This window comes from Bufo gargarizans, chromosome 6, assembly GCF_014858855.1.
Source record: "Bufo gargarizans isolate SCDJY-AF-19 chromosome 6, ASM1485885v1, whole genome shotgun sequence".
NCBI lineage: Eukaryota > Metazoa > Chordata > Amphibia > Anura > Bufonidae > Bufo > Bufo gargarizans.
Window position 1 is genome coordinate 111,232,576 of NC_058085.1, and position 13,860 is coordinate 111,246,435.

At 47.2% G+C, this 13,860-nt stretch overlaps 1 protein-coding gene across 1 annotated transcript in view; it reads left to right on the top strand.

Annotated features, from left to right (window-relative positions):
• The window catches only part of LOC122942008 (dnaJ homolog subfamily C member 7-like), a 36,524-nt gene that overhangs the window by 4,129 nt on the left and 18,535 nt on the right, over positions 1-13,860 (top strand). Inside the window, 5 exon segments of the mRNA XM_044299503.1 lie at positions 5,973-6,026; positions 6,028-6,059; positions 12,540-12,664; positions 12,801-12,914; positions 13,391-13,465. Coding sequence (XP_044155438.1) covers positions 5,973-6,026; positions 6,028-6,059; positions 12,540-12,664; positions 12,801-12,914; positions 13,391-13,465 — 400 coding nt within the window.

The following is a 13,860-nucleotide window of genomic DNA, read 5'->3' on the forward strand; positions in this document are numbered from 1 at the left end:
ACCCTTCACCTTCCTTGCGACCAATGCACTATTCCCTGGATGGTTGGGTTCATCTGCCACTTGTGCGTCCCTTTCTTACCTAGAACATGGCGGATGACCCACGTAGGATATCCAATCTGCCCCAAACCCTTTCCATAAGAATGTGTGCAATCTTATCAGCTAAACACTAGGGCGGCGACACATTGCACCACACTGTGTACCGTGATGGCTGGAATTCCAGGGGAACTGCTGGTAATGGAATCATGTAGGGATAGGTGTCATCCATGGGTTCCCCCAGCAGGACCCCCCAACGAATCCATATGGCCTGATCGGCATTTAGAAAGGGGTTGTATAACAGGACAGACCTTTATTTTTATTTTTTGGGGGGGTAATAAAACCTGGTTTGACTCCTGTACGTCTCATAGAAGGTGATGGCGTTGCCCGAGGTCACCTATCCAGCTCACGTATTGTGCTGAGGTTTAGTAAATAGCTTATGTTCTGGTTGCTATGGGCAACAGTGCCATTTATTTCGATATGGGAGCCATACTGTACCACCGTCGGCTGCAGAGAGCGGCAATCAAGTCGTCCTGCATGGAGCCTATAGCTGTTATATATATGTTTTATACTGATGGGCTATCCTCTGGAAAGGTAATCAATATCAGATTGGCGGGGGTCCGACTCCAGGCACCATGAGCGTCAGTGAAGTCCTGTTCGGGTGAATGTTCCTGAGCTGCAATGACAATAACAGCCACTATCCAATGGATGGCGCTGTGCTTGGTAAGCAGCAGGCAGGCCGCGGCACTCACCGGAGCACCGCAGCCTCTGCAAACAGCTGATGGTCGAGGATCCCGGATGTCGGACCCCCACTGATGTGATATTGGTGATCTATCCTGAGGACAGGTCATCAGTGTCAACATCTTGGAAAACCCCTTTAAGGGCTGATTGGAGCAGACCCCCCCCCCCACCCCGTAATCTCCGCAATGGAAGGTTCCTAAATTTGACTCCCATCAGGCCAGCCTCTGCACAATAGAAGCTCCCAGCATAACCAGTCACCCTGCAGGCATACTGGGAGTTGTAGTCTTGCAGGAGCCACATTTCTGGGGATCACTGATTCCATTTAGGGTACACGCTGTCAGATCCACAGCCCGGCCTGTCAATTTAGAGCCCTGGCACCATGAGGTCGTTTAAGGACACCCACTCCAATAACTGGGTGTTAAAGGGCCTTCAGCCTCCTGTCCTCTACCGCACCAGCAAAGTCCAGCAACCAGTGCTTCTCCAATAGATTGTATGGAAGACCTTGCCATGCTATTGTCAAGATCTCTGCTCCCTGTCAGTGAATGTGAGCTTTATGTCAAAACTTGTCCTAAGTGTATGTTGTAAGCAATGACTGCTTCTGTTCACTGACAATAAAGAGATCTGGCTTAAAAGGGGTCTCTAGCCCTTTGAGACCTTTTACAAATGACTGATAACAGTATAAAATGATAAAACCGGATTCCGCCCTCGGTTTTCTGTTGCTGATTTGCACTAACTACTACCATGGGATCTGCATGCCTTCCATGGAGATAATCCGTGTACGGCTAACCAGCCACGGGAGCCACGTGTCCCTTCTTGTTGTTAACTTCAAATCCACATGGAAAAAAAATCAGTGGAGCGCCCATGAGGGCGAAATCCATGTAAAAGTCCTGCTGAGCAAACAGACCTTAAAGGGATTGTCCACTCTTTTTATATAATTGGCCTATCCTCAGTATCGGCCGTCAGTGTCTGGGTGACTGGGGTCTGACACCCCATACACCCACCGATCCCGAACTACACAGCGCCATTCATTGTCAAGTGGACGGAGCTGGTTATTGCAGCGCTGCCTCCATTCACTTCAGTGAGAGCACTCTGCAGTCACCAGCTCCTTACCCTACACCAGGGACCTTTGCTTCAGTGAAACTACAACTCCCAGCATGCACACTTAAGCCTCATTCACACATCCATGTTTTGGTCGGTGATTTCCATCCGGACACTGGTGTGTGAATGAGGCATTATCCTGTTTTTCTTGTCAGGGTACTTTCACACTTGCGTTGTTCTTTTCCAGCATAGAGTTACGTCCTAGGGGCTCTATACCGGAAAAGAACTGATCAGGATTATCCCGTGCATTCTGAATGGAGAGCAATCCGATCAGGATGTCTTCAGTTCAGTCTTTTTGACTGATCAGGAAGGAGATAATACCGCAGCATGCTACGGTTTTATCTCTGGCCCCCAAAAAATGAGCGCTTGCCGGAAAGCCCGATCCGGCATTCAAAATACCGGAATACCGTATCCGTCCTTGCACAGACTGAAGAAAATAATTGCTGGATCCGTTTTGCCGGATGACACCGGAAAGACGGATCCGGCATTTCAATGCATTTTTCTGACTGATCAGGATCCTGATCAGTCTTACTAATGCCATCAGTTGGCATACATTTTTGGCATATGACTGAACTGCTTGCCGGATCACTCTGCCGCAAGTGTGAAAGTAGCCTAAGGCAAAAACGCTTCCATTACTGATAATGCAGCCGCCTGCATCCGCCGTTATGAAGGGATCCGGTTGTATTATGTATAACATAGCCAAGACGGATCCGTCATGAACTCCATTGAAAGTCAATGGGAATGGATCCGTTTTCTATTGTCAGAGAAAATGGATCTGTCCCCATTGACTTGCATTGTGGGTCATGACAGATCTGTTTTGCTCCGCATCCCAGGACTGCAAGAAAACAGTAGCATGCTGTGGTTTGCTCTCCGGTATGAGAACGGAACGCATTTTGGAGCATTCTGTTCAGTTACATTTTGTCCCCATTGACAATGAATGGAGACAAAACGGAAGCGTTTTCTTCCGGTATTGAGCCCCCTATGATGGATCTCAATACCGGAAAACAGAAACTCTCTAGTGTGAAACTAGCCTGACTTCCCTAAAAGTGGAGGATTCTGAGAGTTGTAGTTTCTGAACAGCTGGAGTGTGGGTGGTTGCTGATCTCTACCCTACACAATGGGCAGAGCTGCTGCAGAACAGCTGAGGTGAAGGTGTGGGGAGTCGGACCCCCGCTGATCCTGAGGGTAGGCAATCAGTATTGTGGTGCTGGAAATCCCCTTTAAGGCTGCACTGAATCTACAGCGTTGGGTGGATGGTCACTTCTGGGATACTGGATTTGCTTTGTAGCTATGGCTCATCACGTCCTCAGATCACGTGCATCACGGATCGCGGACCCATTCACGGTCGTGTGCATTAACCCTAACTCGGAGGTCGAACTAGAATTAGTCCCTGAATGTTGAAGGGGTCTTCCAGGGAGATATTTTTTAAAGGTTCAGATCCCTTCTTTATTTACTCTCCCCTCTACTATTTCTTTTTCTCAACTGTTTTATGCGTTTTGTATTTTTCTGTGATGTTTAAAAGTTCTAGTAAAAACTGCTAAAAAAAAATTACAGGTCAAGGGGTTAAAAAAAACAAAAACCCTAATTTCCTCCAGCGATCTCCACTGGATCCGCAAAACACTCACGGACATGTGAATGGACCCTAAGGGCTGTTTCACACGAGCGGATGCCGTGCGTGACATCCGCTGCGTGAATGACAGCCAAGACCCGATGCAGACAGCAGAAGCATGGAGCAGTAACATGACTGATAATGCTCCGTGCCTCTCTGTGATCTCTTTACTATGAAATCTGACAACTTTATCTCACTGTGATTTCGTAGTAAAGAGATCACAGAGAGGCACGGAGCATTATCAGTCATGTTACTGCTCCGTGCTTCTGCTGTCCGCATCGGGTCTTGGCTGTCATCCACGCAGCGGATGTCATGCACGGCATCCGCTCGTGTGAAACAGCCCTAACACTTTAGGACTCCAGTCTAGTTGAACATGAACTTCCCCTTTTAAGAGAGCGCGATCACTGGAGAACGAGCCAGTTTCCAGCTGCCGTTAAGCCAGTGTTTGTACTGTCGTCTCCTGCGCTCCAGTCCTGATGTTAGAGCGTTCTGGATCACATGGCATCTTCTGACAGTGGCCTCCGATCTGTGGGATGACGTTGTGTGGCTGAACACGTAAATGGTTCTCTTCTGATTTGTAGTCGGGGCTTCACGTGGCATCACTTTTCCTGATGCAGATGCCATGCAGAGGATCAGTCCCCTTTGCACTGCACGGTTATTGCTGGCCAGGCTCGCGGTGGGCCTCATCCTCTGAGCCCTTGTATGTCCATATGTCACAGTATACCTATGTCAGTGGCACTTGTCTGCATCTGAACACGGTTATGGATGAGGATGCATGTATCTGTGTTCATGCCCTCCTGCTGGTTCAATGTCGGCACAGAGCAGGTGTTGTGGTGGATCATAGAAGATGTAGATCAGGGATGGCCAACCTGTGGCTCTCCAGATGTTGCCAAACTACAACTCCCAGCATGCCCGGACTGCCAACAGCTATTAGCCTACAGCAGGGCATGGTGGGAATTGTAGTTTTACAACAGCTGGAGAGCCACAGGTTGGCCATGCCTGATGTAGATGATGCATGCTCCTCAGCATACTAGAAATCCACATGGAATCTACGCTGTAGAACATGCACAGTGTGCATTGTGGGAAGTAAAATGTACATGTCCATGCTTGTCTTGAGTGGCCACACAAATTAGCTCAGTTGAATGCAGATCCAGGCCATGTATAGCTGCAGCTTCACGGTAAAAAGTCAGATGGAATGGAAAAATCCATTGGGTCTACATGGGCACAAAAGTAGAAAAGTTTGCTGCGGATCCGCAACAGAATCCTCACACTGACCTGCAGTGCTGCTCCTATTGAAGTGAATGGGAGCTGTGCTGCAGTAACCAGATCTGTCCACTTCCCAATGAATGGCGCTGTGTAGTTCCAGATCACCTGATCGGGTCCCCGCCACTCAGTTAGTGATGGCCAATCCTGAGGATAGGCCATCATATGTACTGATCAATGTCTTTGGAATTCTGTCCTTCCCTATATGTTATAAGATAGGCTTCTGTTATCAGTGGGCGCCTTCTGTGATAAACTGAGGCGCATTAGGTTCCTGGTGGTTGCCCTTTGGCCAGTCTTCAGACAAAGGCTTGCCATTTGAAATTCCAGTCTAATGTACTTGCGTAGGTAAAGGGGCCAGTTCCAGTGACCTATTGGGGAGCTGCTATTTGAAGGCTATGGATTTTATTTTTCTTGCTCATTTGCTTCCTAAATGCAAAAGTATCTTCACCTGCTGAATGTGATATATTGCCGTTCTCTCTGCTCTCCCTTCTCTCTGTGTTAGAGATGGCAGCAGGGAGGAGGAGGAGGTTGTACAATGCAGATGAAATCATGGAGATGAATTCTGCATCAGTGTAGGGTGGCCTAGATAAGGAAGGCATGTACAGGAAGCAGCATCCTGGACACACACACCTCACATCCAGCCTGTATTACTAGGAGGGGCAAACTCTGATGAGAAAAGTCTGACACTAAGCAAATCTCAAACTGAATGGAGAAAATAAATGAAGGAATGAGGTTTGCAGCCTGAGAGTCATTAGGCGCACTGTCCATCGGCCAGCTTAGCCCACCAATGCTGCCTGCGGTCTAGTTGCTAGTAACATCTCAGACTGTTGGCTGGTGATAGTGACTTTATCCCTCCCGTAGGGCACCATCCACCTAGGATATGACATGCCGGCATGCACCACCTTCCGTATCTTTTTATCTCTGAATCAAGCACAGGCCCTTTTTATATCTATGTAATGAGTCAACCATTAGGCTAAATTGTTTGGAGGCAGATTTTCCTGCAGATTTTTCAGACAAACATGGCTTGGGAATAATAAAGGAATCACTTACACCTTCCTGCTGGATCCACTTCTGTCTTTGGCTGAAAAACCTGCAGGAAAATCTGCCTGTAAACCTCCTCCAGAATCTCAGTGAGAACCTTCCCTTACATTAAAAACATCCCTCCGGTGCAGAATACAAAGTGAGTGTGGGCGTACTTATGGTATAATAGTACTTTCCTCTGTTACAGGGAAGCTGAAGCTTGCAAAGAGAAGGGGAATGCCTTCTATGCACAGAAGGACTACACGAAGCTTAAACTACTACACTAAGGCCATTGGTAAGTACTGCCGGCCGGGACCAGCCTTTGTTTCTTCCTGTCAGGGGTCCTACGTATTCATGCAGAGACTGTCGTTGCAGTTATCTGAATGTGCTTGATGCCCAACAAGCCCATAGATTTCTACCAGCCTCATTCAGATGACTAGGACAGGCCCAGAAATGCCTGCAGGATTGTAGTCGTCCCACCACTCATTGCCCAGCTTGCCTTGCTGAATATCAGCAACACAGAGGAACATGGTTGGTTTTAGGTTCTTTTAATGTGTCGGCATTTGTTTTTTGTCGGGTGTCCTATATATGTGTATATGATCCAGAAGAAGGCTGCGGCATTGACATGTAAGGTTCTAGGCTTTATTTAGAACTGGGCAGCATTAAAGAGGTTGTCCAGACTTTTACTATTGATGACCTATCCTCAGATCGGCGGGAGTTCGACACCCGGCACTCCTGCCTATCGGCTGTTTGGAGACTGCTCTCGAAGTGTGCACGTGCCGTATCTCTTCCTGCTCACCGATGTATGTCTATGGGACAGCAGCACTGAACAGGAAGAGAAAGGGACAGCATGTACACACTGCATGCGACGTCTCCTCAAACATCTGGTGTCGGACCCCCGGCCATCTGATATTGATGACCTAACCTGAGGATAGGTTATCAATAGAAAAAGCCCCGACAACCCCTTTAAAAGGGTTGGCAAAGGGTTTCAACCATTCACCTGTCCTCAGGATGGGGGATAACTTCCCAATCAATGTGGGTCTGTCTGCAGGGACTCCCTGTGACCAAGAGAACGCGGGCATCCCAGTCCTCTGTGTGAATGATGTAGGCGTCGATCATGCCCGCTCTGCTCCATTCAGCCCTGTGTGACTGGCAGACAGCTCCATAGGGTTGACTAGAGAAGCAGGGCACATTTCGGAAAGGCCCCTTCAGTCACACAGGGAACTTGTACACCCCTCATTTTTGTGATTCCTGTGGATCCCAGCAGTTAGACTTGATCAGAAACTACTCTTGGGTCAAAGTATTCAATACAAGGAAGGACTAGAGCCTTTCTTTTGAAATATTGAATTTAGGGATGAGCGATTCAATTTGTATGAATCTGTTCATCTGAAAATGTACACTTCTTAAGGAATATCCCCCCCAGCTTAGGAAGCTCCCATTGTTGGCTGTATACCTGGCGCAGCCTTGTTAATGTGCTGTTACTACAGTAGCTCCTTCGCTATCATATTTAAACAATATGGCATCAACAAATTTTCATGTCCCGCTAATCAAAAATAATGCATGTGCCGGTACTTGCAGTAACTGTGCATGCGCAAGATTATTATGGCCACACCTTGTTAATCTGCCGGCACATTAGTTGATTGCTTGTAGAAGGACGCCCCTCACAGACTTAAAACTTGTTCGGATGAGAAAATTGATTCACTTGTCCCGAAGGCTACATGCACACCACAGTGACAAACAGACATGTGATGGACCTTTTTTCAAAAGCCATCACCCGTTCGTTTTAAGACCAATGGTAGTCTTTTGTGGGCATGTAGCCTAACTGGGCATGTAGCCTAACTGAATTGTACTACTTTTTACCACTGAGCAGCAGCCATTAGTATGTCTAGGTGAGTCTGGAACAGTAATCCCCATTCTTGGTGAGTGACAGTCCTCCATTATCAAGTTTTTAGGAAATCAATGACCACCTTTAAGTGGAGCCTCATCTGGTGTCTCATGGAGCTCTGCATCTTTACCAGCACTTTGAGGTTATATATTCTCCATTAGGCCGCAGTTGAAGCCTGCACTGGCTCAGACCACTGATTTGTGGAGCAGTACCAGTAATGCATGGAGCCGCGTCAGGACTATGGGTCTAGTAGTATGGCCCAACACTAGATTCATGTACATGGCTTTTTCTTTTACCTTTTTTCTCTGCGTATACAGCAGATATGTCTGTCACGATTTTGTTATAATGGCAGCTGCATATTGTGATATATAGATATAGTGAAACCTCTTTGATGCGACCACTTTTCAATTGCAGTGAAAATGGTCTTCTAGATGGGTAGTCCTCTTAAATGGCACCTGTCAGCAATTTGCACTATGAAACTGGCTGACCTGTTGCATGTGGTGCTTGGCAGCGGAAGGCATCTGTGTTGATCTCGTGTTCCTATGTGGCCACATTGCTGAGAAAAATAAAGTTTTAATATATGCAATTGCAAATGAGACCTCTAGGAGCAATGGGGGTGTTGGCATCACACCTAGAGGCTCAGCTCTCTCTGCAACTGCTGCAGCTTCTGCACTTTGACAGGGCCAGGCGTGATCATGTTTCACTGCATGGCCCTGTCAATTAGAGAGGAAGCGGCAGTTGCAGAGAGAGCAGAGCCTCTAGGTGTAACGGCAACGCCCCGTTGCTCCTAGAGGCTCATTTGCATATATCATAGCTTCATTTTTCTCAGCAATGGGGCACATATGAACATGGGACCAACACGATGCCTTCAGCTGCCAAGTGCACATGCAACAGGTCATGCCTTTTAATCCCTAAACCTTTGCTGAAACCATCAAGGTGCAGCATTGCTTCTCGGCGTGCTCCACACCTTCAGTTTTTTATTGGCTCTTAGGCCTCTTTCACACTTGCGTTGTCCGGATCCGGCGTGTACTCCACTTGCCGGAATTACACGCCGGATCCGGAAAACGCAAGTGTACTGAAAGCATTGAAGACTGATCCGTCTTCAAATGCTTTCAGTGTTACTATGGCCCCATAGTAGGAGCGGGGGAGCGGTATACTTACCATCCGTGCGGCTCCCGGGGCGCTCCAGAATGACATCAGAGCGCCCCATGCGCATGGATGACGTGCCATGCGATCACGTCATCCATGCGCCTGGGGCGCCCTGACGTCACTCTGGAGCGCCCCGGGAGCCACACGGACGGTAAGTATACTGCTCCCCGCTACACTTTACCATGGCTGCCGGGACTTTAGCGTCCCGGCAGCCATGGTAACCACTCTAAAAAAGCTAAACGTCGTATCCGGCAATGCGCCGAAACGACGTTTAGCTTAAGGCCGGATCCGGATCGATGCCTTTCAATGGGCATTCATTCCGGATCCGGCCTTGCGGCAAGTCTTCAGTTTTTTTGGGCCGGAGCAAAAAGCGCAGCATGCTGCGCTTTTTTCTCCGGCCAAAAAAAACGTTCCGTTCCGGAACTGAAGACATCCTGATGCATCCTGAACGGATTTCACTCCATTCAGAATGCATTAGGATAATCCTGATCAGGATTCTTCCGGCATAGAGCCCCGACGACGGAACTCTATGCCGAAGACCATAACGCAGGTGTGAAAGAGCCCTACTTGCGGAGTGCAGATCCAAGTATATAGGATCCATACTCCGCCCCTGGCAAAAGTCAAGCAGAGCCGATTAAACCAAAAGGTTTAGAGAGCTCTGATAGGCGCCCAGCAAAGGTTTAAAGAAGAGGGCCAATGTTGGGAATTGTACATCAACAGAAGGATGTGTTGAGGCAGGATACATGCATCTCTGTATACGTTCCCCAGTCACGCACCTCTCTGAGCCCACGCTGGTATGTAACGTCAGCAGATGGCGTTGCTTCCAGCTGCTTCCTAACCATATGGATCATCTCTAACAACAGCAGGTTGGCCGAGCAGCTGACGGCCTGCTTGTTGTGTCCGGGGGGAGGGTATATTGTGCATTAGAAGCATGTGCTGGGCCGGGGAGCTGACAAGTAGTGCGACCAGTTTATACAATAAAAAGTTAGAGCTGTACCTACAGAAAATCCTGAAGGGCCCGGACGGTGAATTCCGCTGCACAGTCCAATTGTCCTCTAGACCTTTGGCACTCCAGCTGTCTGATACTACAACTTCCCAAATCCTCCTTTCAATTCTATGGGAGTTACAAGAGCAGCCAAGAAAGTGTACATGCTGGGAGTTGTAGTTTCACAGCAGCCGGAGTACCGAAGGTTGCTGATCCCTGCCTCTAGACAGTCTTTCTAGTGTGCAGACGTCACAACTGACTAGTAACAGCCTGAAGACTGTTGCGTTCAATCATTTCACATATGAAAGAGTTGAATGACTTACATTGTGCCGGGTTTTCCAGTACTTCAGTATTGATGACCTATCCTTCATCAGTATCAGGTCTGACTTCTAGCACCCCCGGTGATCAGCTGCTTGTAGGAGCCTTGGGGCACTGGCGTCAGGCGCAGCTATCTACACTTCGTAGTGACTAAGGCCTATCTCGTACGACTGTTCTCAGTCCAGGAAACATGGCCCGTGTGTTGGCTGAGGCCCCCGACTTAGTGACTTCTGATGTAGCCAGTCTATTGTACTGTTCTCACTAGATGATGTGAGCACAGTACAGTAGACCCACAACCAGATAGGAACTGACTATCAGAAATCACTATGATGCAGTCAGTTCGGGTCAGGGAGATGCTGCTGAGACTGGGCCAAACACGGTTGTGTGAATAAACCCTAAGCCTGGTTACTGCAGCACTCTCCCATTCAAGTGCCAACGAGAAGGAGAGGGAGCAGCGTCTCATATGAATTGCCATAATAGGACAAATGTAGGACCAGGTAGTCGGCTCACCTATGGATGTAGTATCAAACACAACGCCTTCAATGTACTATTAGAGTAACCCTCGACTGCAGCCTAGGATCAGGACCAGCGGGACGAGGTAAGTATGAACTGATCCTAGCGGGTGCTGTTATCTGGAGTCAAGTAGATAATCCGGAAGCAAATTCTTATGAATTTGGAACTTTACTTTTGTCTGTACAACGCATTTCAGGAGCAGATTGTCAACTTCGTCAGCTAATGACATATTACAAAGAGGGCAATCTGCCCTTGAGACACGATGAATAGACATAAAAATTAATAAAGTTCCCGATTCACAAGAATTTGCTACTGGGTTATATTCTTGATGCCAGATAGCGGCCTACGAGGATTGTTTTATACTCGCCCCTCTGCTCTCAGGAGGACCCTACATGTCTGGGCACTGTATGGACAACCCAATGATAGGACTGTGTACTGTCTAGTTTCCCAAATAGAGGCCGCAGATTTAGGGTCCATTCACACGCCCATATGTGTTTTGTGGGTCCGCAAACACGGACGCCAGCAATGTGTGTTCTGCATTTTGCGGACCACACATCGCTGGCACTCTCATAAAAAAGGCCTTTTCTTGTCCGCAATTGCAGACAAGAATAGGACATGTTATATTTTTTTGCGGAACGGAAGTGCGGATCCGCAAATGCGGATGTGGACAGCACATTCCGACCCCATTGAAAATAATAGGTCCGCACCGGACCCATTTTGCGGACGTGTGAATGGACCCGTATGGTGATTGATGGGGTCCCAGCAGCAGGACACCCTGTGATCAGCTTCTAACCAAAGGATTGTCACAGTGCACAACCCCTTTAAAGTGTCACACTGTAGGCATGCTGCTGTATAATTATGACCTCTTCTACCACCAGGTTTTCTTCAAGTGGTGTTTTCGAGTTAAAGGGGTATTTCCCATCTCAGACATTGGAGGCATATCGCAAGGGTATGGCGCCAATGTCAGTTAGCTGCACCTATCTCCAGAATGCGCCCCCCCCTGGAAATGGAGAGCGCTCTGCACATGTCTGCACGCTCTCCCTTCTATTCTATGGGATTTCCGAAAATAGCCGAGTGAACGCAATGCTATTTTCAAATCTCCCAAAGTGGTTAAAGGGGTATCCAGGCTTTTAATATTGATGACTTACCCTTGGGATAGTTCATCAATATCAGACCAGTGGGGTCTGACACCCGGCACCCCGACGATCAGCTGTGAGTGTGCACCTTCCATCTCTCTTCCTGCTGTTATGTCTATGGGAAAACTGCAGCAAACAGAAAGAGAGAGGGAAGACTGTACGTGCTCACTGCTCTCCTTCCCTTCATACAGTTCAGTCGGACCCCAGTCGATCTGATATTGATGACCTATCCTGAGGATAGGTCATCCATATTAAAAGCCTGGAGAACCCCTTTAATGGTGGGTATGCATACTTGTGCGGTGCGCTCTCCTTCACTTTCAGAGGCTCGTTCTAGCGGTGGGACCTGCACCTATCTAACATAATGCATAATGCTAGGATATGCCCCCAATGTCTGAGATGGGAATAACCTTTTAAAATCAATTGGCATCCAATTACGATAGGAAATTGAAGATTCATAAAGGGTTGGAAATATACAATTACCTACAGAAATATGGCATCTCTACAATCGGGCCCTTTAATGTGCCAAATCTGTCATAATAATCATTCCACTGAAATCTGCATGAACGGTTAAAAACTGGATTTGCATTTTTATAGATTGATGTGAGGAGAGCGCCATCTATGGATCTGAAGTGTAATTGCAGAATTTCCGCAGTTGCTTTAACTAAGCCGAATTTTCTGTTAATGTGGATATATATATATATATATATATATATATATATATATATATATATATATATATATATATATATATATATATATATATATATATATAATTTTTTTTTTTTTTAGATTGCTCAAGCAAAAATGCCAGTTACTATGGTAACCGAGCGGCTACCCTGATGATGCTTGGGAAGTTCCGGGAGGGGCTGGAAGATGCTCAGCAAGCCGTCCGGCTTGATGACGCCTTTGTGAAGGTAGGTCCTACACCCAAATGCTGGTGTTTTCTAGAGTCGGATTGTTGGAGCCTCTACACGGATCTGTCCGGACACCTCTTTGGCGCAGCCTGTCGTAGCGGTGCTTATAATCGTTGTAATTTTTATACGTTTCTAGGGTCATCAACGAGAAGGGAAGTGTCACTTATCTCTGGGAAATGCTATGGCTGCTACACGCTGTTTCCAGAAGGTGTTAGAACTGGAGCCAAACAACGAACCAACGCGGCAGGAGGTAAGAGATGCTCTGCAGGGATATATGCTGGATCGGCTAGTTCATGTGTATATATCTTTATGTGCACATGGCGGTGATGCTCCATGTGGTTTCACCACAAAAACTATTCAGCCGTTTTAAAACCAGCACCTGGATCTGAATGCTTTTGAAATGGCATGTAATTAAACATTTAATATAGCCAGTGGGCTATTCAATAAAATGGATCTGTATAGCGCCACCTGCTGTTTGCTCTTTTTTCTAATTTCTCTGCCCACCTCGATGAGGTGGATCCTTTCATTGCCAACAGCTGCAGCAGAAAGGACATGCTCCCCCTGTCAGCTTGAAATAAATCTAGCAGAGATCTCAGGACCCATATGGGGTACAGGACTGGTTGTAGCTTTGTTAAAAAGAGGTTGTCATGTACTATGTGATGTCTGATCTTTAATTTTTTACATTAATCATGGGATAACCCCTTTAAATGTCTCTTTTCCATTTAGTTGAAGAACGCGGCAGCTGTCTTAGAGTATGAAAGGATTGGAGAAGCTGACTTTGACAAACGGGATTTCAGGAAGGTTAGACTACTTTTTCCTATGGATATTTACCCCCCTTGAATAGCTTTGGCTTGCTGCGCTAAGCTGTAATGTATATACACATACCAAGAGCCTGAGTATACCCCAGACAGGGTTAAAACTGCAAGGAAACAGTGGATTTACATTACAGTTAAAGCCCCAGGGCTGCCCATGTCTGTGCAGTAGACTCTGCTAGTGTCAAGTACTGGGCAGCTGAAAGTCAAGGGGGCAGGCTTCACTCATCTGTCACCAGTGCCGGGGGGTTAAGTTTAGCACATAGGTTAATAAGAGTATTTGCTCCTATTAGTAGTGGAAGCAATCCTTAACAAGTAGAGGAACCTTTAACGGGTTGTCTCACTTCAGTAAGTGGCATTTATTATATAGAGAAAGTTAATACA